Source organism: Zootoca vivipara, chromosome Z, assembly GCF_963506605.1.
Source record: "Zootoca vivipara chromosome Z, rZooViv1.1, whole genome shotgun sequence".
Classification (NCBI taxonomy): Eukaryota; Metazoa; Chordata; class Lepidosauria; order Squamata; family Lacertidae; genus Zootoca; species Zootoca vivipara.
The window spans coordinates 6,594,967-6,622,538 of record NC_083294.1 but is presented as its reverse complement, the minus strand read 5'-3'; the positions used below and the strand labels follow the sequence as shown (position 1 = coordinate 6,622,538).

Genomic DNA, 27,572 nt, shown 5'->3' with positions numbered 1-27,572 from the left:
TGCATTTTCTATGTTTTTATCAATTGTTTTTATCTGTAAACTGCCTTAAATCTCATCAGGGAAAAATGGAGGGTATAAATAAATTAAAAACCACCACCACAATGTTCCTGTAGTGGAAAAATTCCTTACGGTTGTCCCTAAGGCAGTGTGAACTTGCACGTGTGAATGAAAAATCTGTCTGACTCTCCATTTTTGTTGCAGCAATGCACCAACCATCCATCCATCCATCCCAGTTTGTGTGAATTAGGAGCAGGAATTGTAATGGAACAGAGGAAAGTAGGAAGATGTTTTTGATGATACTGAGAGCTTATCCAGACTTTCTTTTGTGCTCTGTTTCTAGGAACATGTCCATGATTTTAAAGTGCCATGTCTGAGCCCCCTCCCCCCCTTTTTTTTACCCTGTCACTTACCCTGTGACAACCTTCTGTTTTCCACAGATTACTGCTTGAGCAGGTTTTCTCAGAGAAGGCACTGGGGCAATAATAATAATTTTTAAAAGTTTGAAGAAGTGTGCATGCATACGAAAGCTCATACCTATGACAAACTTAGTTGGTCTCTAAGGTGCTACTGGAAGGAATTTTTATTATTATTATTATTATTTTTACTACGCCAGACCAACACGGCTACCTACCTGTAACTTGAACTTTAAAGCACAGACTTGTTCCTAGAAAGCACATGTCAAAAGTTAAGTGTGGATGAGCCCTAACTAGCAGTGGCTCTCCAGGGTTTTCAGATGAGGAGTTTCTCCCAATCGTACTTGAAGATGTCAGGAATAGAACTTGGGACTTGTGCATGCAAAGCGGTTGCACTACCACTGAGCTCTGGTCCTTACATTAATGGGAGTACCAGGACTGAGGTGTTCAACATGTTAGGGGTTGGGGGAAGGGGAGAGAAACAAAACAATATCCCATGGGAGATGGGGAAGTGGGAGCAGGATTTAGAGAGTTGAGGGTAGAATTATAGCTACAGAAGTCTATTATCCACATCCAAGGAAATGACAGTATCACTCTATTCTGCCTTTGTCCAGTTCTGGGCACCAGCTTAAGGATATTGGCACACTAGATGATAGACAATCTGGAAACCAAGTCTTATGAGGAACAGTTGAGGGAGTTGCGTATGTTCAGAACACTTTTTTTATAGCAGTGGTTCCTGCATTGCAGGGGGTTGGGATAGTTTCACAGCTTCTCTGAGTTATTCAAGCCCCTTCGCCACAACAAGGCAGTGATCCATGAAGGAGACTATGTGACTATGGCCCATTAATTTCAATGGATCGATTCCAAGTAGAATTTAGTTGGATACAACCCAACATGCCGTTGAGTGGTGCTTCCCAGGGTAACCCCACCACTCATTTATTTGCCGTGTCCCATCAGTATAAAAGGCAAGAGGAAGATAGCAGAGGGAGCAGAAGTTGTGGCTCCTACTCCTTGCTGTCACTGCTTACCCACTTGGAGAGGCCAGATGAACAGGCAACCAGAGCAAGGAGGATCAGCAGGCTTATGGGGAGCTTTTGGGGCTTCCGTGCTGGGGCATCAGTCTTGGCAGAATCTGATAAAAACCAACCCCGGAATAGGACCCACACTAACTGGGCAGGAAAAACCAGGGCTAGCTGAGGGGGGCTATATTGGGAGGAAATGACCTGTGCATGTGAAGCAGTGAGCCATTCCAGATCCCAATCAGTAAGCACATTTTTGGAGGGTGTTCTGACTGCATGTGTTTTCATATGCTACAACCTGCCCTGGACCTTCTGATGAAGGGCAGGTAAGAAATACTACTGCTACTAGCTACTATTGTTGTTGCTGTTGCTATTTACTACTGCTGCTACCAGACCCTCCATGTGTCCCTATTTTCTAGGGACAGTCTCAGATTTACGGAAGCCATCCCAGAATCTGATCTGATACCAGAATGTCCCACTTTCCCTTAGGATGTCCCTATTTTCATCAGAGATTCTTGGAAGGTATGGAGCTATGTGACACCTGAGCAAAGGATATAAGGAACTATACAACCTTTAGAAGACACCTGAAGGCAGCCCTGTATAGGAAAGTTTTTAAACATTAAATGTTTTATTATGTTTTTATATATGTTGGAGGCCGCCCAGAGTGGCTGGGGCAACCTGGGCATATAAATAATAAAATGATGGTGATGGTGATCATCATCACCATTGGAGAAATGTTGGGGGGCATGTGCTACTGCTACTAACCTCAGATTCCTTCAGACTATATATGATAACTTACATAGTTGTAGTGTCTAGGACAGGCATAGGGAAACTCGGCCCTCCAGATGTTTTGGGACTACAACTCCCATCATCCCTAGCTAATAGGACCAGTGGTCAGGGATGATGGGAATTGTAGCCTCAAAACTTCTGGAGGGCCGAGTTTGCCTATGCCTGGTCTAGGAGATCGAGTTATGACTCAGGAAGTCCTCTGCCTGAATATCACCTCTGCCCATACCTGCCAAGTTGCTGTCAGAGAAATAAGGGACCAGGCCGAAAATAGCAGACCGGAAGTAGCGCTGCCGCCATTTTGGAACTGGGCGGAGCATGCTCAGAAGTGACTTTTGATGCTGCTTTACCCAGTTCCAAAATGGCCACTGTGCCAGAAGTCGCACTGCAGCCATTTTGGAACTGGGCAGAGCAGCATCAAAAGTTGCTTCTGAGCATGCTCCGCCCAGTTCCAAAATGGCCGTGGTGCTAGAATAAACCGGGGGGAAACAAAAAAAATCCGTTTTTTTTCAGCTAGGAACAGCTGGAAAAACGGGGATTTCCCAGGGAAAACGGGAGACTTGGCAGCTATGCCTCTGCCCAGGGCCGGCTCATCCATGAGGCCTGGTAAGGGCACATGGGCAGCAGATTTGGACTTCAAGGAATGCAATGCCTGCTGCGGCACGTTCCTTAGAGGCCAGATCTGCCATCTCATTGGCAGTCCCTCAGCCTCTAAATGCTGCCTCTACAGCAGCCTCTTTGGCGAATAGGAGGCACTGCTAGTTTCCTCCCACCCTTACTCCTGATATAGATATTTATCCCCACTTTGTTCCTGTGGTAGATCTTCATTCACTCCTTCTTCCCTGATTTTGTGGTTCGCTTCAGGTGCCAAAATGTATTGGGCCAGCCTTGCCTCTGCCATGCACCTGCCCACTGTAATAATTTTTGCAAGATAATCTCTCTAAAGTACTTGAAACCCTTCGAATCCTGAGGATTAATGTGGGCAAGCACACATAGTGCCACCCGAAGAGGCCACCTCTCAGGGTAGAACATCCGCTTTGCTTTCAATCCCAGATACCTCTAGTTAAGGACTGAATAGGGTCTGATGGGAAAGATGACTGTTCTGAGAGAGGTGCTGCTGATTGGAGTATGCAACACTGGGCTCAATGGACACATGGTGTAAGGCAGCTTCCTATGATCCATCCAAGACAACCCCACATGGGCTTGCTTTTGAGAAGGGACAAAATATGAAGTGGGTCTCTAAAATTGCTGTATTTATAAACACTTCCTCTAGTGCCTTATAGAACAAAATGATGAATGAAAGCAGGAGTAGCTACAGGACACCGACCTTAACTAATAATTCAACACCCTGGATTGTGGATTCCTCTCCTCTCATTCAGTTGCACACACTTTCTCAACACCAAGACGTGTTGAAATTCCACTGGGCATTAAATAAATCCCACCTAAACTAACAATCACAGGTGTCACCCTTGCTTTAAGAGACAAGCGCAGTGAAGAAGAAAACTGCAGCCCTGGGTGTGCATAAACAGCCAGTTAGAAAGGATGCCTCAATCACTTGGTCGCTCATTCAGCTACTGCTGGGTATTAAGCCACAAAAAGAGAATTCTTGAAAGTTTCCATAATGGGAGATGGCACACTCCCATTTTGCTCTCTTGCACTTGCTGAGGAAATGTTGATTAGACTGCAATACCATGCTCCCTGCCTCCCCAATAATGTGCTTCCTCGCCTTCTCTCAGCAGCTCCTGCGAAGCTGTGACTGCTCCACACTGCTGGCACCTTGGCTGCTCTGGAAATATATGATCTGATTGAAAAAAGGTCAGCTGGCAACCTCTGCTGCTGCCCTTTTCATTTTACTTTTGTTCTTCCTCGCTCTGGACAGTGCAGGAGCACCCTCTGTCGGCCAAGTGTCAGAGCTGACCAGATCCTGGTCTTGCTAAGCCCTAAGCCCTCACACTACCCAATACCTTCAGCCAATTCTTTCAGCTACAAGAGGGAAGGGCCACTCTTCCAAGTAATCTCTTCCTTAAACTGCACTTCCATGCTCACATAGCATAAAAGGCTACTGGCCCACGGGACCACTGTTTTCTCTTGAACCTCAACCATGCAAACCTGTCAACACTTCATGTGTGATTACACCTTCATTCCAGCTCCATCCCTGAAACAAGTGCTTCTACCTCCTACTTTTCCAGCTGCATCCTTGCTGTGGTCTTTTCATTCTGTGGTGTCTTTATTGTCTGTCTCCTTAGCAGTTGTGTGATTTCCCAGGGCCATCAATGCCCTCCTCCAGCTGCCTGGTCTCATCACACCCTCCTTTGGTTGCTTCTCCAAGCATAGAATCATAGAATTTTAGAGTTGGAAGGTACCCAAGTGTCATCTAGTCCAACCCCCTGCAATGCAGGAATCTCAGCTAAAGCATCCATGACAGATGGCCATCGAACCTCTGCTTCAAAACCTCCAAGGAAGGAGACTCCACCACCTCTCGGGGGAGTCTGTTCCACTGCTGAACAGTTCTTACTGTCAGAAAGTTTTTCTGAATGTTTAGTTGGTATCTCCTTCCTTGCAACTTGAAGCCACTGCCTTGAGTCCTACCCTCCAGAGCAAGAAAAAACAAGGAAGCTCCCTCTTCCATGTGAAAGCCCTTAAGATATTTGAATATGGCTGCCATATCTCTTCTCAGTCTCCGTTTTTCCAGGCTAAACATACCCAGCTCCTTCAAGCATTTCTCCTAAGACTTAGTTTCCAGACCCTTGATCATCTTGTCCTCCTCTGCTCACATTCCAGCTTGTCAACATCCTTCTTAAATTGTAGTGCCCAGAATTGGACAAAGTATTCTAGGTGTGGTCTGACCAAGGTAGAATAGAGTGGGACTATTATTTCCCTCGATCTGGACATATACTTCTGTTGCAGCCTAGAATAGCATTAGCTTACTTTGCTGCTGCATCACATTGTTGATTCATGTTAAACTTGTGGTCTACCAAGACTCCTAAATCCTTTTCACATGTACTGCTAGTAATAGGGTTGCCATATTTCAAAAAAGTGACCCAAGTGTCATCTAGTCTAACCCCCTGCAATGCAGTAATCTCAATTAAAGAATCCATGACAGATGGCCATCCAACCTCTGCTTCAAAATCTCCAAGGAAGGAGAGTCCACCACCTCTTGTGGGAGTCTGTTCCACTGCTGAACAGCTCTTACTATCAGAAAGTTTGTCTGAATGTTTAGTTGGAATCTCCTTTCTTGTAACTTGAAGCCATTGCCTCGAGTCCTACCCTCCAGAGCAGGAGAAAAAAAAGGATGCTCCCTCCTCTATGTGACAACCCTTAAGATATTTGAAGAAGGCTATCATATCTCAGTCTCCACTTTTCCAGGCTGCATTACACTGCATCACACTGTTGACTCATGTTAAGCTTGAGTTCCACCAAGATCCCCAGATCCTTTCCACATCTACTGCTAGTAAGCCAGGTGTTCCCCATCCTATATCTGTGCATCTGCTTCTTCCTGCCTAAGTGTAGAACCTGACATTTGTCCCTATTGAAATTCATTTTGTTAGCTTGGGCCCATTTCTCCAATCTGTTAAGGTCATTTTGAATTCTCATTCTGCCTTCTGGGACATTAGCTACCCCTCCTAGTTTGGTGTCATCTGCAAATTTGATGAGCTTCCCCTCAATTCCTTCATCCAAGTCATTTATAAAGACATTGAACAACAACGGGCCCAGGACAGAACCCTGTGGCACCCCACTTGTCATTTCTTTCAAGGATGACGAGGAACCATTAATGAGTACTTTTGGAGTTCAGTCAGTCAACCAGCTACAAATCCACCTAACAGTTACTTTGTTCAACCCATATTTTACCAGCTTCCTCACAAGAATATAATGGGGGAATTTGTCAAAAGCCTTACTGAAATCAATATAAGCTATGTCCACAGCATTTCCACCAAGTTGGTAATTCCATTTAAATAAAAAAAAAGAATTAGATTGGTCTTGCAGGACTTATTTTTGAGAAACCCATGCCGGGTCTTAGTAATCACAGCATCCTTTTCTAAATGCTCACAGACTGACTGCTGAATTATAATACCTTTCTTGGTATTGATGTCAAGCCCACTGGTTGGTAGTTACCTGGATCTTCCTTTCCCCCCTTTTTGAGGATGGGGACAACTTTTGCCCGCCTCCAGTCTGTAGGGACCTCACCTGTTCACCCAGAAGTCTCAAAGATTATAGACAAAGTCTCTGAAATTACACCTGCAAGCTCGTTTAGTATCCTTGGATGCTGCTCATCAGGCCCTGGGGGTTTGAATTAATTTAAAGTAGCTAGATCAGGGGTCGGCAAACTAAGTCAGCAGAGCCGAGACTCCGAGCAATGGCAATGGGAGGAAGGGGTCGAGCGGCGGTGGCGGCTCTGCCACTGAAACGCTGCACCTGGTTTGATTGGCAGAGCCGCCGCCACTCAACCTCTTCCTTCCGCCGCTGCCGCCCTGGTGCTCCTGTGGGCCAGAGAGCGGAGCAGACAAGCTCGCTCTGCCTGCCTGCCTACCTACAGCAGCAACAGCAGCAGCGGTGGCAGCGGCAGTCCCTGGGGAGGTAAGCACAGCGCCTTCTCTCTCTAGGCAGGGAGGAAGCCTGTTTCACGCCACTGCTGCCAGCCCTTCGGCAAATGAGGCAGGGGGCAAATCGAGAAGGCAGCTGGGGCTGGGGTGTGTGTGGGGAGAACGACTACTTGCCCCCCTCGCAGTGTGCATAGGAATTTGTATGTGTATATAGGTCTGAGGGACAGTGGTCTGGCCCCCTGCGGAAAAAGTTTCCTGACCCCTGAGCTAGATGTTCCCTTACTGCCTCTTTTCCTATCTAGGACTGCAGCTCCCTCCTTACATCAGTTATTCTGTTATCACCTAAGCAGTGGTTAGGAAGCCAGGGCATTGGTGATATTGGTAACCTTGGAACAAGCAATACATTCCTTGAGGCTCAGAAATACACAAAAGGGAGAGAGGCAAGTGAAGTCTGAACAGGGAAACTTTTTTGGGAGAAAGGGAAAAGTGCTAAGCTTAAGAATCAAGACTTTGGATGTGATCTGGATTCTGAAAATTGTGGAGCCTCAAAGGTGGAGTGAAGGACCTCAGGTCCAGGGGCCAAATGTGGCCCTTCAGACTGCTGCATTTGGTCATTGAGTCTCTCCACAAGCCACATTCCCTATCCCCACTAGTTACCAGGCCTGCAACATTCCGCCCCTGAGTATTTTTGCATGGCTGGAGTGTGTTATTGAACTCTGAGAATGCCTCTTGTTTGCCTGGATAGAGGATAGAGTGGGTTGCACAATTATGTGCAGAGACAAGCCTAAGTGGAGCAAGGTGAGTGTCATATTCATTGTTCCATGCACTTCTGCCTCTGGCTCTGTCCACCACTAGAATGTGACACACACAGACACTGTTGCACTCGGGTCCTGCTTGCAGGCTTCTCACGGGCACCTGGTTCGCCATCGTGAGAACAGGATGCTGGACTACATGGACCACTGTCCTGATCCAGCAGGCTGTTCTTAGGTCCTTATGAAATAAAAAAGGATTTAACTGGCTTACAACCTTTGTCTCAGTCACACTTTGGGACAAGTGTAGTAATCATCAATTACCTGTCCCAAATTTGGACACAATGAATACTAATGAAACTGAAGATGAAGTTCATTAGCATTCTTACTGGAAGAAGTCACTTTTATCCAAAGACCCGTGATCAAAGATAAAACATTTACTTTATTTTGGAAAAGTTTCATCATGAATCAAGTGTGCTGGGTCTTAGAAAGAAAGCAGGAAATTGTCTTGTGTAGAATGATGTGTTCAAACCAAGAAAAGGAAAACAAACAAACAAACAAAATCATTCACAGCCCAAGGGAGAAACAACAAAAACAGGAACTACAGAATAAATTAATCCTAATAAATGTAGGATTCCTATTATGCATGTATGGCAGAGGCAAATTGTGGATGGCAGAGGCAAATTATGGATGATTGATGAAGTCACCACTTTAAAAGCTCCTTGATAAAGTTCATCATTTGTAAAAACAAGCAGCAGAAAGTGGCGGGGAGGGGCGAGAAGGGAGAGAATCTTGCCACCTATGTTAGGGAACACAAATAATGCTCTGCCAAAATTAAAACAGGGGGTGGTTAGGCTTGTTCTGCTGATGACAGCAAAAGGGGAGAAAGGTGCTCAAAGTCCCTCTCCAGTGCTTGAAAGCTTGAGTGTCAAAGGAGGATGTGTATGTGTGTGTGTGTTTTCAAACTGTAGTGTTAGGCTTCCACAGCCCTCTGACTTAAGGCTCATCCACAATTCCATTTGTCCCATGATTTCTAAGCACAGGTCCAAGAGGTTTTTCTTTTGACCCACAGCTTTTCCCAGGAAAACCAACTGTTTACTGTTCAATCAGAACATACATCAATCCACAGATAAAGCAGTAAACAGTGGGTTGAAATCACAGGACAAACAGAGGTAAGTATGAGCCCTTACAGTCGATGCATCGGGCTAAAACAACTGGACAGTTGTTCAGCAGGAACCTTTGTTGGTCTAGAAGCTTAGCTCACCGATGTGCCTGGACAGGATGACTCCCAACAGGTGGTGATGAAAACCAATTCAGTTTGAATTAAAAGGTGAACATATCTCATATATATGTTCTGAAACAATGCACAGACTGAAACAGGCTCCATGCTCCTAAAGCTTCTTCTGCACCTGCCCTTGCAAACTGTTTCTTGTACATGGCCACACCTGACTCTCACAATAAAGGACAGTCTGCAGCCCTCCACATGTTATTGGAATCTCAACCCTCATCAGTTCCCGCCTGCATGGTCAAAGTCCAGATATGGTGTGTAATTCAGTTCACATTTAACAGCAATTCTAGCTAATTCACATACTCTTAAACAGCATGCAAACTGAAACATAGCCATCCTTCAAAATTTACATTTTCCCCAATGTTGTAATGCAGTGCTCCAGCCAAATAATGTGCAAAAACATGCACATAGTTAGGTAAAGTGAGCACAAAGATGCATATATTCATTTTGGGGAGGACACTCCAAAATACAAACATTCCAAAAAATGACTAAAAACATTCAAAAATACAAATATTAGGGGAAATATACTTTGCAAAAATAGGTACATTAAAAGTTTTTTTCCTAAAGTGTTGGTGTGTTACAATGGCTGTGATAGTGGATGAAGGCTGAAGCTGATAAGAATCTACGGGTCATCGTGACTACTCATGTCATTGGAACTAAGCCTTACTGTGAAGACTGTGCATTGAAATCCTTGAAAGATTCCATCAACAGTGTCTCTGAAAAATTTTATATATCACTTGGGAAGACAGGTGAACTAATGTCAGGGTACTGGAAGAACCAAAGATCACCAGTGTCGAATCAATGATTCTTCAACATCAACTTCGTTGGACTGGTCATGTTGTGTGGATGCCTGATTATTGTCTTCCAAAGCAACTACTCTATTCCGAACTTTAAAAATGGAAAGCATAATACTGGTGGTCAACAAAAGAGGTTTAAAGACTATCTCAAGGCAAATCTAAAAAAATAAATAAAAATAGTATAAACACCGACAACTGGGAAACACTGGCCTACGAGCTCTCCAGTTGGAGAACAGCCTTTACCAAAGGTGTCATGGGCTTTGAAGACGCTCAAACTCAGGACAAGAGGGAGAAACGTGCTAAGAGTAAGGCACACTTGGCAAACCCTCACCATGATCAACTCCTGCCCGGAATCCTGTCCACTGTAGAAGGATGTGTGGATCTAGAATTGGCCTTCACAGTCACTTATGGACTCACTGTTAAGACTGTGTTCATGGAAGACCATCTTACTCAGCTACGAGTGATCGTGAAAGAAGAAGAAACCAAAAAACTTTGAAAACTTCCAAACTAACCTAATACTTATTTGCAACTGGCATAAATTCATGCTACTAATGGACAGAGTAATAACTCAATGGAAAATGTTCTGTCCTCCACCACTGGATAGCCCAAGTACCATGTGACGCAGGACTAGCCAACATGGTGCCCCTCCATATGTTGTGGGACTACAACTCCCATCAGCTCCAGTCAACACGGTAAGTAACCAAAGAGTTGTTGGAGTTGTAGCCCAACAATATCTGGAGAGTACTATGTTTGCCCCCCCCCTGATGAAATATATCAGATAATTATTTTGTTCTTCTCATTCGAGCGCCATTTATTTTCTTGAGATATATAACAGCACACATGTGTACACACATGCCACACAATGGGATATGCCCAGTGTTAGTCCTACTAGTGAGTAGACTCACTGATATTAATGGACCTAAATAGTAATGCCCATTACTTTCAATATGTCTGCTCTGAGTACGGCTAACACTAGCCACAAACTGTGTGGCACCCACACATCGAATGTGCCAAGCTTCTCTGTCTCCCTTCTCCAAGGCTCATATCTCCGGAACAGACTTTCCAGAACAACCCTAGCACAAAGCAGCATGCACACACAAACAAACACACAAACACCCCACCCATTGCAAGGCCCCTACCTAAAATAACCTCCTGAGTGAGGGGGAACCAGCAGCTATGCCCAGAACCTGCTGCAGCCAAAAAAAGAATTTACTGGTCAGATGAACTAGAAGCGCCTTGTGGAAAACATGATTCAATGGATTATTTAGGCATATAGTTTCAACCTTGGCCAAAATATTCCTCCCTCCCTGCTGCCTCTCTTGTTCCCTCACCCAACTCTTTCCAGGACACAAATATCCATGAGATTGGGAAGGTGCACTGGAAACAACAACACTTATCCCAGTGGGGGAGGCTTGTGTGATGGGGAGTGGGACGCAACACTCTCAATGAGGAATGGGGTGGTTAGAATAAACTAGCTTGCTTGGTTAACAAACCACAGTTAAGCTGCTGGGCAGGGGTCATGCATAACATGCTTCACAAACCATAATTTAATAAACTGGCATTACATGAATATCAGCCTACTACTGCTGACACATTTTCAGCACGTGATAAGGCCACAATCTTAATATCCTTTTCACATGTACTTTTCTCCATCCTATACCTGTGCATTTAGTTTCTCCTTCCCAAATGTAGAACTATCAATTTGGTTTGTCTGGTGGAAGACCTTGGAAGATGAGTCTCCACTTGGTGCAACCCAGCTCAGATGTTAATTTACCCCTTCAGTGGGAATGAAGTATAGATGTTAGGGAGAAGAGTCCTAGTCCAGCATGCTAGTTTTCTACAGTCTGAAGTGGTGCAGCCCCAGAACAGTTGACTGCTTTAGAGAAAACTACTCATTGCCTTAGATGCGTATGGCAGATATGGCATATCTTAATCATTACAAACCTCATCCATTTATCCCACATTTTTTTTATTAAAGTCTGTGAAATATAGCACAGGGGTACAGAATTATCACTGTTCTCCAGCCCCTCCCCCCTCCTCTAGAGGGTCTCACCCTTCCACCAGAGGAGCACTGGTGTGACAAAAAAAACCCATTTTTTCCAAGCCTAATATTAATTCCAGATGCTTGTAAGCCATTCAGTTTGTACCTCACCCTGTAAAAAACACACACTCCCTTTCTTTCAGTTGTGGAGCCTGTTTCTACTGTGACATAATGGGCTGGGTTGTTCTGTGGCCTGCAATATATTCACACACAGAGGCAAGCTTTCCATCCAAAGGGCACCATTCGGCTGTGCAGCGTATTGTTGCACTGTTGTTCAGGACACATTTCCACAACTATCACTCAATACCTTTGGATGAAAGTAGGGCTGTTTTCAGCTGCCATGGGCCATTGAAAGCATCATAAAATTATAGAATTGTAGAATTGGAAGGTGTGCCCAAAGGCCATCTAATCACAGCTAAATAATCATTGACAGATGGCCACCTGACCTCTGTTTAAAAGCCTTCAGCAATGGAGAATCCACCATCTCCTGAGGTGGAAAATTGTACCTAACATTTGGTCGGAATCTCCTTTCTTGTAATTTGAATCAATTGGGTTGGGTCCTACCCTCCAGAGCATGAGAAAACAAGCTTGCTCCATCTTCCATGGGACAGCCCTTGAGATATTTGAAAATGGCTATCACTTTGGGGGGAACACTCCACAAGGGAAGGTGTTCGAAAAAGGGTGAGAGGCTGCCAGCTCTCCAGGCAAGGAGTAACATAACTGGGCTCCTGACCCCCACAGGGGTGCCACAGAAAGAATATAGTTGGTCAAGGGAGCTGTGGACTCAAAAAGGTTGAAAACCTCTGATCTAGACACTATAGATGCAGCCTACAATTGCATTAGCTTTTCTTTGCTCCAGCATCATGAGGCTGACTCATGTCAAGTTCACCATTTTCCTGGTGCTCCCCTGAGAATGAGGGATGATGAGAATATGCATTGGAATCCATCTGAAGAGACCAGGTTCCCCATTTCTGGTCTATATCTTTAAATTATATGTTGACTTTCCCCTGACTTTCTAGCCCTTATGCCTATGGATTTCTCTCCTCCAGCTCTACATGGTGACCACACATATATCAACCCAAATTACCTTTCCACACTCTGCTGCCCTCAAAATTTTGTTGGATTACATGAGAATGAAAGAACAGCCTGCTGGATCTAGCCACTGGCCCATCCAGTACAATATCCTCTTCTCCCAGTGGCCAACCAGATGGCTATGGGAAGCATGTAAGCAGGACCTGAGCACACACAACAGTGCTCTCCTCTCGTACAGATTCTGGTATTTAAAAGCATACAGTACTGCTTCCAACAGTAGAGGAAGAACACAGTCAATCAGAGTTAGTAGTCTATGACTCTCATCAGCCCTAGCCAGCACAACTAGTAGCTCAATAACATCTGGAGAGCACCAGGTTGGGAAAGGTTGTCCCTAATGGTTCAATACTAGCTCCTCACCTACTCTTGGAAGCTTTGGTGATGGAGGGGAGGGGAGTTTCTCTGCATATACGTTTCAGGGGAAATTGCCATACATAGCATGTCCTGGAAGATGCCCTGGCCCCATTCAAATCTGAGAAGAAGATATAGCTGAAAATTAAGTCTGTTTGACAGTGGTATGAGGAATGTTTGAATGTTATATGATTCTGGAAACAATCCTGAGTGTTCAAGGGTTCACAAGGTTCTGGGACATTGAGACTGACATCTTGGGCTGTGGTACCCTCTAGGTTCCTTTGGGAGAACCTGTCAAACTGCACATCAAGGTTGTAGACCCCACCACCACAAACAAACAAACAAACCCATCCTCGATCTGTCCACTAGCACCTCATAAATATCCCCTCCAGAGCCAGGTCTGTTCTCTAAACATGCCAGAGACTGGCTTTGTGGCACGTACAGCACTGAATTTCCCCTGGAGAGGGGAGAGGACTAAGCTGAAAAAGTTCCATGAGCCCAAAGATGCCGAAGTATTTGCAAACGGAAGAACTGCCATATTGGGTTAGATAATGACCCATCCAGCCCTTCATCTCTGAATGGATGTTTCAGAAGGAAAAATCCTGGAGAGGGGGAAGTAAGGACAATTAAGGAATGATTAATCCCTTACAACTCATTCTTATCTTCAAACAACCTCCAAAGATCCAAGGACACATCATGCAGAACTTTGTGTTCTTTGCCATCTTGGGTAACATGCATGCTTAGCTGATGAGCAGAAAGAATGGAGTATTTTGGAACTTGATGAAAAGCTGTGACCAATATATTCAAGGCACTGTGTCGGAGCAAGTTGTGATTGTATGAATTGCTCTGCTCATGTTCAGATGCACTTTGATTTACTTGGCTCTTTAGAGGAGGCCCAGAAACCTAACCATGCTAGTAACCGGCAAAAAGAGAGAATTTCTGAAAATCTACTGGAGATCTAGCACTCTGTTTCAGAAGTGCTTTGCTTTTGACAAATGTGAGATGTGGGGGAGGCATGTCTCAGGAAATGGATACTGTGACATGAATGGGAGGCTGCCTGGAAAAACCTTGGGTGCCCTTCTATGCTCACTGGGTAAAGCAATGGCATTCAGTTTTGGTAATGTTCTTATGTATACTTTGGCCAAGATAGAATAGATAGACAGATGGTTTCCACCTGGTTATCTCAGATGGAGAGGTGAGATAGTAGGAGATCATGCACTAGCCTATGCATAGGGTCTCTGTCAGTTCAGTTGCAGTTTATTAGCCCTAATCAATGACTGCACCCATTCATTGGTTTATGACAGTCATAGTCTCTCCCAATTCAGTCTCTCCCAATTCAGTATTTAGTCTCTCCCAATTCAGATGGTACAGAGAAAGAAGAACTGCATGTTATCAGAATGCTGGTGAAATCTTGCACCAAAATCTCCTAATGATCACCTCCAGCATCTTCACATAGGTATTAAACAGGGCTAGGAAGAAAAACAGGTCTTTGGCACTTTGCAGAGTAACAGCTAGGGGCCGAGGCACAGTCAGCATGCTCCCCAACTCTAGTTCATGGAGATGATCCATGAGAATACTGTGGTCAAAGGTGTCAAAAGCTGCTAAGAGACTCAGAAGAATCAAAAAAGTTGCCAGGGCACATTCCTCATTTCACATTTCCCTTGTACCACTCCTGAATAAGGTAATCTATCAGACCAACCAGGGTTAATTCACTTTCATCTAAGATTGCCTGCAGATGAACTGTCACTGGTCTCTCCATCAAGTTGGCCAAGAAAGGCGTGATAGTTACTGATCAGTAGTTGGCATAAACCTCAGGGTCCAGTGTGATTTCCCACGGCCAGGAGTGGTCACCTGTATTTGCTTCTTTCCCTCTTGGAGCTCCATACATTTTTCCTTTCCTATCAGGTCTCTCAAGCTATATACACACACTACACATTTAAAGCATACCCTCCCTCCCCAAGAATGCTCAGAAGGTTTATAAACACATTATAAGGAAACTATGAACCATCTTGAGTGTTTGGGAAGAAAATCAGCATGTAAATGATGATACAATATTTTGTTAGCTGATGTCTCACTGATGTCTGATGTATTGCACTATGATGCTTACTTGAGTGGCTAAAGACCGAGAAGCACTTGCCTGCGAAGAGTCTAAAATATGAGCTGATATTCAAAGCCAAGTGAAAGAGATGAGTTTTGTGATTCTGGGAGATAACTTTGCAACATGAAACCATTCTTCTGTAAGTATATCCCATCTTTTTAAAAAAATGCAGAACAGCTAGCACAACAATTGAAATTTTGTTAGGTTCTGGGGGAAAACACATTTTAAAAAACCCTTCCAACAAGGTTTTTGTCCTTGTTATTGCAAACAAGCCAACCAAGTCCCAGAACTTGCACAATGGCAAGAAACAATGGTTTCCTTCTTGCCCCTCTGCCCCCCGCCCCGGCCACCCTTCTCTCTCTGTTCACCTGTGTAGAGATCAGTGTCTGTGTACTCATCAACCTTCTTGTGGTGGAGGATGTAGTCCGAGACTTTCGTTCCGATGGCTGGCTGAACATCCAGCCACTCCAAGGAGACAACAGTGCTAGAAGGTTCCACACTGGGGGAAAGCCGCAACCTGGGACAAACAGAAAAAGGCAGGCAGGTTGGAAACCAGTTTCTTTCCTTTGGTACAGCTGCAAACAAAAAACCATTTATGTTCGCAAATGCATTTTTCGCAAGCAGCTCATCCTAATACAGTACAATGCATTTGTGTGTGCCATTTTCACTAAATATATGCATTATTACGCACATTTTACCTTTGTAATGTTCATTTTTGTGCAGAAGTGTATCACAAAATTTGGAGAAGTGCAAATTTCAAAGGTTAGTTGCATCTTTGTTTCCATATTGTTATGGATAGTCTCAAGTAGGGAAGTTTGCATTAAAATATGAATCAAATATTTTTTGCTAAGTTGCTCGCCCCCCCCCCTGGATTTTTCACAAATCAACACAATAGGCGGCTGCCTTATTGTACTGAATATAACCAGTGCCTGTCCAATGCCACATAGGCCTGGGCTACAGTTTCCCTGAACCACCTAGGACCAGACCAGAAAAAGACCTTTCTCTCCCACAGAAGGGCCAGCAAAACCACAGAGACTCAGCATTCCCCAAGTCCCTAGTTCCCTCCAGTCAGAACTGTTATGCCCTCCTGCTGTCCAAAACGAACCACCTGTGCTCCTATCAGAATGAAGGGTTCTTACACAACAAAGGTAGCACTGTCTCCTGGAACTGAAGAAACACTGTGTTGACCTTAAAGGTAAAGGTAAAGGGACCCCTAACCATTAGGTCCAGTCGTGACCGACTCTGGGGTTGCGTGCTCATCTCGCATTATTGGCCGAGGGAGTTGGCGTATAGCTTCCAGGTCATGTGGCCAGCATGACAAAGCCACTTGTAAGCAACAGCAATGGCTAGCACACAGTCTGTGTGTAAATAGTGAGTTTTATTCCAAATAGACAAAACAAAGGCAAGTAACCACAAGAAAGACTGCAACTTCCTGCTCAAGACCACTAGTTAATCAGATGATGACTCATCTAGCTCTCTAGCGTGAGTCCACCTCCTTTTATTCCTACGCTCGAACAACGCCCTCTGCCTCTCTCTCTGTAATTGCCATTTCCTCTTATCCTGTAACCCTCCCCTCCTACGTTCCTGTAACTTTAAAGAACTAGGAACAGACTCGGACAAACTCTCTTCTGAGGTTTGAGTTATTTCTGCCATTTGCTCACCCCTCCCAGCCAGTTCCTTTATCAAAGCAAGCCTCCCTTCCAGTTCCGGGCTATCAGCCAAGTCCGACAGCTGAGCCTCATTAGTTATCGGCTCTAACCTAACATCATCCCCCCCTCTAGGGGCCTCCTCTCCTTCCTCCCGCCTCCGCACTTCCTTACTTGGGGCGTTATGAGATACCTCCCACCATTCTCCCTCTTCACTTCCCCAATAACTGCAACCCGGTTGCGACTCTTCTACTTCTTCCTCCTCTTCAAACCCACCATTCACTTCAGCTTCCCAGTCTGCCTGTTCTGCCTGCTCCTCTACCCAACCCCGGGGTTTGGGTTTATTAGGGTACCTATGGTGAAACTCTCTCTGCAGCCTAGATGCATGTATATCACTCGCATTCACCCATGAGTTCTCCTCTGGTCCGTACCCTTTCCAAGCCACCAAATACTGTACCCCCCTGCCCCTTCTACGAGAGTCCAATAGCTGAACCACTTCATATTCCGGTTCACCCTCCACCCAGATGGGCAAAGGTGGTGGCTCCTTCCTCTTCTGATACCGGTGTCTTGGCGTTACTGGCGATAAGAGTGACCGATGGAACACCGGATACATCTTCATTGAAGTCGGTAAACGTAACTTATATGAAACAGGATTTATTTGTTCCAACACTTCGAATGGCCCTACCCGTTGCGGCAGTAACTTCTTACAACGTCCCTTGCTCGGCCAATCTTTAGTGGATAGCCAAACTTGGTCCCCTACCCTTATCTCCTTGCCCACTTGCCGGTGTTTATCAGCTTCTGCCTTATACAGAGCCTTCGCTTTTTCTAGCTGTTCTCGCAGAATACTGTGCAACGCTTCCATTTCTTCTGCGAACTGTTCAGCTGCAGGCACTGCCAGTCCATCTCCCTGACCTGGAAACACCCGTGGATGTCGCCCATGGCAGGCAAAAAATGGCGTCTGCTGTGTAGAAGCATGCACAGCATTATTATAAGCAAACTCAGCCAACGCTAGTTTCCCAACCCAGTCATCCTGTTGATAATTCACGTAACAACGTAGGTACTGTTGCAACGTCGCGTTCGTCCGTTCGGCCTCTCCGTTTGTCTGAGGATGCCGAGCCGATGAGAGGCACACCTCCACCTTCAGCAATTGCATCAGTCTCCTCCAAAACTGGGAGGTAAACTGCGTTCCCCTATCAGACACAATCTTCTGCGGCAATCCATGCAATTTGAACACATGTTCTATGAAGAGTTGCGCGGTCTCCTGTGCCGACGGTAATTTCTTGCAAGGAACAAAGTGTGCCATCTTGGAGAACAGATCTACTACCACCCAAACCACTGTCTGTTTCTGCGACTCGGGCAAATCAGTGATAAAGTCCATAGCAATGCCTTCCCACGGTGCTTGTGGTGTGGGCAGTGGTTGAAGTAGCCCGGCTGGTGTTTCGCGAGGTCTTTTGGACCGTTGGCACACTTCACATGCCCGGACATACTCCTTGACCTCCTCCTGCATCCGTGGCCACCAAAAATCCCTTGATACCAGACGTTCCGTCTTCCACTGCCCAAAATGTCCTGCTGTTGGACTGTCATGGCATTGTCTCAGCACCCTCGCACGAAGCTCTCCCTCTGGCACATAGAGAGCTTCCCCCTTGTACAGCAGCCCTCCTCTCTCAGTAAACTCCTTCCCTTGGACTTCCCCCTTACGTATTGCCTTCCTCTTCTCTTGAGCGAACCCATCCTTCTGCGTTTGTTGGAGAAAGTCTGACCGTTCTAATGCCGTCATTGTTGCTAGCTGCAGTTGTTCGGGGCTCAGGATCAATCTCCGTTCTAACCCGGTCTCTATTTCGGAATACTCCGGTTTTCGGGACAATGCGTCCGCCCGCTGGTTCTGAGCACTAGACACATACTTAATCCGGAAATTGAACCTGGCAAAGAATTGCGCCCACCTAATCTGTCGTTGGTTCAATTGACGAGCCGTCTGCCAGTACTCTAGGTTTTTATGATCAGTGCGTACCTCCACCTGATGCTGCGCCCCTTCCAAGAAATGCCGCCAAGTTTGTAGAGCATCCTTTATTGCCAACAACTCTCTCTCCCATATAGTATAATTTTGTTCTGACGAGTTTAATTTCCTTGAGTGAAAGGCACATGGTCTCAGTTCCCCTTTGTCATCTTCCTGGAGAAGCACCGCCCCAATGGCTTTGTCCGAAGCATCGGTTTCCACGACCATCGGCTTGTACGGGTCTGGATGAGCCAAGTATCTTTCCTCCACAAACAAGTTCTTAAGTCTCTCAAACGCCCTTTGGGCTTCCTCAGTCCATTTAAACGCCTTTTTGCCTTTCAAACAATCTGTTATCGGTGCTGTAAGGCCTGAGTACCTTGGTATAAACTTCCGATAGTAATTGGCAAACCCCAAGAATCTTTGTACATCTTTTCGAGTCTTGGGTCTTTGCCATGACACTACTGCCTGAACCTTTGCTGGATCCATGTGCACCCCCTCTGGGGTGATTCTATAGCCTAAGAACTCCACTTCTGTTACGTGAAAGTGGCATTTCTCCAACTTAGCGTACAATCGATGTTCTCTTAGACGCTCTAACACTTCCTTCACATGTTGTACGTGTTCTTCCAGACTCTCCGAGTAGATTAATAGGTCATCTAAATAAGCAAGGACCGAACGATCCAACAAGTCGGACAACACGTAATTAATAAATGCCTGAAAGGTGGCCGTGCCCGACTGTAGTCCAAACGGCATGACAAGATATTCAAATGTGCCGTACCTGGTGTTAAAGGCCGTCTTCCATTCATCTCCCTCTCTTACTCGTATCAAATTATATGCCCCCCTCAAGTCCAGTTTTGTAAAAATTTTAGCCGACCGTAATCTTTCCAGCAAATCCCCAATTCGTGGCAACGGGTAACGACTGGGAATCATGCGCTGGTTGATCTTCCTGTAATCAACTACAAGTCTTTTCTCAGAAGTGTTCTTCTTATCCACAAAGAAAATTGGAGCTCCTCCCGGAGTCTTGGTAGGCCGTATGAAACCCCGTTCCAAATTTTTTCGCAGGAACTCCCTCAGTTCTGCCAACTCCACTTCTGACATAGCGTAGATACGGCTGGCGGGTATCTCAGCCCCTGGCACCAGATCTATTTTGCAATCGTACTGGCGATGCGGTGGTAACCGATCTGCCTCCTTCTCGCAGAATACGTCTCTAAAAGACTTATACTGTGGGGGTATTTGTCTCTCTTCCCCAGTGAGCGGACCACAGTCTGGCGTACCATTGGCCTCACCATTCTTCTCCGCCCTGATTCCCAAACAATGTAGTCGGCAATACACTGACGAAAAGGTCATCGATCTCTGGCCCCAGGAGATCATCGGATCATGACGGGATAGCCAACTCATCCCCAAAACCACGGGGTAGGAGTTCAACCTGGTGATATGGAATGCAATGACCTCTCGGTGTCCCGGCAGTTCTAGACCAATTGGCATTGTGGCCTCTGACACACAGCCAGACAGCAACACTCTACCATCAATTGTTCTAACTTCTAAAGGTTCTTCCAATGACTGTGTCTCTATTCCCAACCTGCTCACCAAGTCCATGTCTATAAAATCAGTCGAGGCTCCAGAATCAATAAGAACTTCCACACGCTCGCCCCTTCCATCTGGGAGTCGTAGCATTGCGAATGCTGTAATTACTGGTAAGATCGGTCCAGGTGGAAGCCCTTTGGGTCTCTTTTCCCCCAACCCGAGGCCTCCAGAACGGGCTGGGTCATCTCGTTTCCCGACTGCTCCACTATGCCCTCTCCAGGTGTTGTTACATTTGTGCCAGACAGCGCACCTCGGTTTCTTCCTACAGTACACTGACGAGCCATGTGATTGGGGGAGCCGCAGATAAGGCACAACCGATCTCTCCACCTTCTCTCTCTCTCAGCGTGTGTAATACTAGGTGTTGTACCCCTTCTGATAGAACTACGTTGCATGGGTGCTTCTTCCTCCACCCTTCGTGAATCCGGCAGCTCTAAGGGCACAAATGTCCTGCGGCTCTCTGACCTTCCTTGGCCCCTACGCAACCTGTCCAGCGATTGGAACCTCAGGTCTAGTTGCAAGGCGACTTGTGCCACCTCTTCCAAGGTCTTCAACCCAGGATTTTTTGCCAACTCCACCCGAATCTCTTCACTGAGTCCCGCCTTAAACAATCCAACCAAGGCCTTTCCTTCCCAGCCTAGTTGTCTAGCAAGTCTCACAAAAGAGGACCAGAACTGTGCTACAGTTCCCTTTCCTTGCTTAAGGCTCAAGAACTCCTGTTCCCACTCTGCTTCTTGTGCAGGATTCCTGAACATGCTATCCAGAAGCTTCAAGAAGGCTGATAAGTTGGTGAGCACTCGGTCATTAGACATTAGGTAAGGGGCAATACACTGCCGCGCCTTCCCTTCCAAAAGCCCCACCACCAGGGCCACTCTGGCATCATCATCTCTGTATTCTTCTCCCTTAAGCCTTAAATAATACAAGCAGGAAGCCCGAAATGAATCATACTCTGCACCGCTCCCACTAAAACGTGGGGGAAGGGGAACAAAATTCTTTGCCACTTGCCTGCCAGATAAGTCAGAGAGTTGTCTTGCTTGTTCTGAGGTCACTCCTTCCAGCCGTGCTAATCTTGCCTTCAACTCTTGGTTCTCTGCCCAGAGAGCTTCAGTATTATCTTCTAACTTCATCTCCATTGCTGTTGCGCCGACTGATAAATCCCCAGCCGGTTGCTGCTTCCCCTTTTCTTCCATTCTTGCTTAAATCCACATGCTTCCCCTTCAGCAGCAAGTTAGATGAGTCATGCTGTAAGCAACAGCAATGGCTAGCACACAGTCTGTGTGTAAATAGTGAGTTTTATTCCAAATAGACAAAACAAAGGCAAGTAACCACAAGAAAGACTGCAACTTCCTGCTCAAGACCACTAGTTAATCAGATGATGACTCATCTAGCTCTCTAGCGTGAGTCCACCTCCTTTTATTCCTACGCTCGAACAACGCCCTCTGCCTCTCTCTCTGTAATTGCCATTTCCTCTTATCCTGTAACCCTCCCCTCCTACGTTCCTGTAACTTTAAAGAACTAGGAACAGACTCGGACAAACTCTCTTCTGAGGTTTGAGTTATTTCTGCCATTTGCTCACCCCTCCCAGCCAGTTCCTTTATCAAAGCAAGCCTCCCTTCCAGTTCCGGGCTATCAGCCAAGTCCGACAGCTGAGCCTCATTAGTTATCGGCTCTAACCTAACACCACTTCTGGCAAACCAGAGCAGCACACGGAAACACTGTTTACCTTCCCGCTGTAGCGGTTCCTATTTATCTACTTGCATTTTGACGTGCTTTCGAACTGCTAGGTTGGCAGGAGCTGGGACCAAGCAACGGGAGCTCACCCCGTCACAGGGATTCGAACCGCTGACCTTCTGATCAGCAAGCCCTAGGCTCAGTGGTTTAACCCACAGCGCCACCTGGGTCCCATGTGTTGACCTTAGGGAATAATAATTGAATTTGATTTTATTAAGTGTTTTATATTCCTATATGCTTAATCCAGGGTGAATTTTCAAGGGACCATGTCTGCTTTCATTTTCCATTAGTATTCAAAATCAAGTTTTACCTTCTTACCATCTTTATCTAACCATTGTACACACACACACCCAAATATGTGGCAAGAAAACCACACTCCCTCTGTCTACCAGGTTTTGTCTGTATGAGTGGTCTATATGAGTTGGATCACTGGTCCATCTAGCTTAGTACTGTCTAGAGTCCTAGACTGATTGGCAGCAACTCTCTTGGGTTTCAGGCAGGAGGGTGAATTAGACTGAAGAAATCAGTTTCTGGAGTTCAAAGGCTTTATTCATGCAGGAACCATTTACATGATGAATAGAAATGAAAGAGCCAAATAGCAGACATAGTGAAAATGCCAGGAATCAAACTCAGGCTTTCTCCATGCCATGACACAGACTTACACCACATTTTGCTTACATCATCCTAATAATTTGGATCAACCTACTTGTTTGTGAACATGGGTGTTCCTGCAGCTCCTTGGAAATCATGTTTTAGAAATTCACACACACAGGGTGTGTGTGGGGGGGGGAATCTTTGACTGTTCAGAAGCTTGTGTACTGACCACTCTGAGATATCATATAGAAGAAGTCTGTCTGTAAAGAGATACTTACACAGGCTGCAGGAGTGGGCTGCAGCTGGGGAGTCCATTTTCGTCAAAAGCATTTAGATCACACCGACACCAGTCCTCAATTACATCCCCTTTCCCCGAGCACCAGTATGAGCTCATGAGAGCCCCCTTGAAGGCCTAGGAAAGAATAATGAACAAATGGACTGTCAAGAATGGAAGAACTGATAAAGGCATTTACCTTAGCACTACTAATTGTCAGAAAAAGGGGCCAGTGTTAATATATAAATGAGGTGGCAGTTGCTAACTAGACTAGACAATTTCAGACTGCTGATGGGAGATCACAGTTATGAAATTGATCCCTAGCATGAAACACAAGCAAAAGCTCTATCTGCTCTCTGGCCTAATATTCTAAACAGTCATTATTGTAGGTCAACTTTCAACAATAATCTTTTTAAATGATCGACCTGTGTCTGGGTTGTATAGCTTCAGACTAAGATAGGGGGTCACACTATGTGAGTCTTTGCCAACCTGGTGCCTTCTACATGCTTTGCACTACAACTCCCATAAGTGCTAGCCAGCTGTGATCCAAAACACCTGGAGAGCATCAGGTTGGTGAAGGCTGCATGGTGGAATATTATTCATATGTATCAACCAATCAACCAACCAACCAAATGAACAAACCTTGTGTGTAGAAAATGGTCTTCTCAGGGATAAGGGTTCTAGCTCTGCTTTATAGTATGTGAGAGGATAACATGTGAGAGAATATTGTGATATATAGAAAATAAGTGTACCAAGGAAAAGGCTGGGCTCAAGACTTTCTCCTTGAAAAGTTAATATTCTAGGTTTAGGGTTTTCTTTTTTGTACAGCATAATATTCAAGTCCCACTCGTGTGATACAACTCTAGAGAAAGGCTTTCCCATCTTAGTCAGAACTAGACTTGTTGTCTCAATACGTTTTGAGAAACTGCTTTTTGTGACACAGCATTGCCAAGCCAGGGCACTTCCTAGCAACTTCCATTGAACTTGGTAGGATTCTATTCCAAATAAACATAGTGAGGATTCACCCCTATATACCTCAGGAATGAGAATCCTGTGGCCTTCCCGATGTTCTTGACTAATACTTCCCGATGTTCTTGACTAATACTTCAGTGTGAATGAACATTGGCCATGCTAGCTGGGATTGATGGGGGCTGAAGTCCAGCAACATCTGGAGGGCTACAAATTCCCATCTCTGCTGTAGACCTTTAAAATCCACATCCAAGAACACTGGAGGATGGTGGGACTGGTAGGACAGAATGCAGAGATGCCAACAGTAGGGGGAGCCAGAGCCACTGACAGGCAGAGCCAACACATTCCCCCCCCCCATTTTGTCCTCATCCTCTTCCTTACTGAGGTAACTCTGAGATTAAGGAAGATGACAGTTGGTGGTGTCATGCCCAAAAGTGGTTGTAAGGAAGAGGGTAGGCAGGGTAGGGGCTGGCTGAGGGTAGAATGAGGTTGGTGGAGCAGTGCCCCATTTGTCCTGATGGATTGGCCTCCACTGTACCAAGAGAGGATCCAAAGGGCTCTACTGCAGGAAATAGCAAAAATGCTTTATTCAAGGCAGCTATAAAAGGAAGGGGTATAAACAGAGCCCAGTGCAACACTCCCCACTGCTTGAGCTTTGTCAATTTCCCCAGACACACAGCTGCCTTTAACAAGGCACCCTGAGTCACACACATCTGCTGTTTCTGCCTTCCAGACACTTAGGAAATGTTCCCATTTGATCAAAGAAGAAGAAAAGAGAAGAAACAGAAGCTAAAGAGATATTCTGATTTCATTTGTTAGGTTTAGATCATAACTAAAAGTTCAGAAGTGGGATGGATCTGTGGACATTTTAGTAATCAAATAGTAATCAGTATTAAACAGACTGCTGCTGACGTAACTTGGCACATGGGCAGAAAAGTGACTAGGGAAATCACAAAACAAACCCAAATTAATGCGTAATATCTCTCCTACAACCAAAATAAGGTTTTACTTAGAAACCCTATATTTAGCAAATTTCCAGAATGGGTGTGAGAGAGCTGGATAGCTTTCAAAGAGGATTAGACAAATTCATGGAGGATAAGGCTACCAATGATTGCCAGCCACAATGGCTATGTTCTGCCACTGCTGGAAAGAGTATGCCTTTCAAAACTAGTTGCCGAGTGGAGAGAGGGCTGTTGCGCTCAGGTTCTGCTTATGGGCTTCTCATATGAATCCAGAGAGCCACTGTGAGAACAGAGTGCTTGCCTAGATGGGCCTTTTGCCTAATTCAGCCAGGCTTTTCTTCTGTTCTTACGGTAGTATGGAGTAGCATGGAACTAAGTAATATGGGCCAAATGTTCAATAAATCAGATACCATCTTTCAGCTTGATTTACTTCCTAGGGTTGTGTTGGTGTTCTTAGGGTTGTGTTGGTGTTTGTTGGTGGTGTTGCTGCGGCTCCTGTTTATGTATACCCCAAAGTTCCATGGAAGAAGGGATATATAATGGGGTGTGTGTGTGTGTGTGTGTGTGTGTGTGTGAGAGAGAGAGAGAGAGAGAGAGAGAGAGAGAGAGAGAGAGAGAGAATCTAGCATACAACCAACCAACCATGCTAATACCGTAGATGTGCATTTATGTTTCTTTGTCCCCTTTCCCCACTTTTATGATAGCAAAACAGAACAGCTTTCTACATAGGAATGGCAAGTGAAATCTAAAATATCTGGATAACCAGGAGTTAAAAATATTTTGCACTGCTGCACATTCAACCTAGCTACAATTTGCATGGGAGAACAACACAGCGAGAAGTGGTTTAGATGGGAAACAATGCTAAAGAGAAGACTCCTTGGAAAAAACCCTGATGCTGGGAAAGATGGAGGGCACTAGGAGAAGGGGACAAGATGGTTGGACAGTGTTCTCGAAGTTACGAACATGAGTTTGAGCAAACTGCGGGAGACAGTGGAAGACAGGAGTGCCTGGCGTGCTCTGGTCCATGGGGTCACGAAGAGTCGGACACGACTAAATGACTAAACAACAACAATGCTAAATGGTGTTAATCTCTCCACCCTTCTGAGCACCACAGCTGGAATCACTTCCCTCCTACAGCTGTTATTTTCCCCTCAAGACCAAACATTAAGGTACCATACATAGCAATCTAAAGTTCAATAGCCTAGATAGAGGTGGATCTTCTCAGTGAGAACTAGTTCCCTCATGCTTCTGGGACTGCATCACCCCTCCCAATATACTCACAGGATACCCCTGCCCCCGGCACATATTTAGCACAATACAAAAATGAATAGTTTGAGAAGATTTCAGGAAGGATACTAAAGGGAGGGAGGGAGGGACTGAGAGAAAGACTGAGAGACTGAGACTTGGTGGTCAGGTACACCCAAACTTCCTAGTGATGAAAGCCCAAACTTGAGTTCAGTACTTGGACTTTTAAAAACATTTCCTTCCTTTGAAATTTGCAATACTCATTCCTGCTCCCCTTGAGCACCCCACCTACTTGGAGGGCTCCCTGTTTTCAGGTCCCATTTTTCTGCCAATGCAATTTCAAATTTATAACACATCAAAACCAAATTAAAATTAATTTACTACATTTCCTCCAAAAAAACCTCCCAAAAACATTTTCCCCCAAAAAACGGGACCCAGGTGGTGCTGTGGGGACCCAGGTGGTGCTGTGGGTTAAACCACTGAGCCTAGGGCTTGCTGATCAGAAGGTCGGCAGTTCGAATCCCTGTGACGGGGTGAGCTTCCGTTGCTTGGTCCCAGCTCCTGCCAACCTAGCAGTTCGAAAGCACGTCAAAATGCAAGTAGATAAATAGGAACCGCTCTGGCGGGAAGGTAAACGGTGTTTCCATGTGCTGCTCTGGTTTGCCAGAAGCGGCTTTGTCATGCTGGCCACATGACCTGGAAGCTGTACGCCAGCTCCCTCGGCCAATAACGTGAGATGAGCGCGCAACCCCAGTCGGTCACAACTGGACCTAATGGTCAGGGGTCCCTTTACCTTTACCTTACTACATTTCCCCCAAAAAACTCTCCCACTCTCAGATATACAGTATTCCATTTCAGAATCTTAGAGTTGGAATGGGCCCAAGAGTCATGTGGCTTCATAACCTCCAAGGAAGGAGAGTCCACCACCTCTTGTGGGAGTTTATTCCATTTCTAAGCAGCTCTTACTGTCAGAAAGTTTTTCCATATGTTTAGTTAGAATCTCCCTTCTTGCAACTTGAAGCCATTGCCTCGAGTCCTACCCTCCAGAGCAGGAGAAAGCTAGCATGCTCCATCTTCCATGTGAAAGCCCTTAAGATATTTGAATATGGCTGTCATATCTCTTCTCAGTCTCCTCTTTTCCAGGCTAAACATACCCAGCTCCTTCAAGCATTTCTCATAAGACTTAGTTTCCAGACCCTTGATCATCTTACTTGTCCTCCTCTGCACATGTTCCATCCTGTCAAAATCCTTCTTAAATTGTAGTGCCCAGAACTGGACAAAGTATTCCAGGTGTTGTCTGACCAAGGCAGAATAGAATGGGACTATTACTTCCTTCGATCTGGATACTACTGTTGATGCAACCTAGAATAACATTAGCTTACTTTGCTGCTGTATCACACTGTTGACT

At 45.5% G+C, this 27,572-nt stretch overlaps 1 protein-coding gene across 1 annotated transcript in view; it reads right to left on the bottom strand.

Moving 5' to 3' along the window:
• Positions 1-27,572, bottom strand: part of ASTN2 (astrotactin 2) — a 605,773-nt gene that overhangs the window by 88,013 nt on the left and 490,188 nt on the right. Inside the window, 2 exon segments of the mRNA XM_035112940.2 lie at positions 15,541-15,689; positions 22,993-23,126. Of these exon segments, the coding sequence (XP_034968831.2) occupies positions 15,541-15,689; positions 22,993-23,126 (283 nt within the window).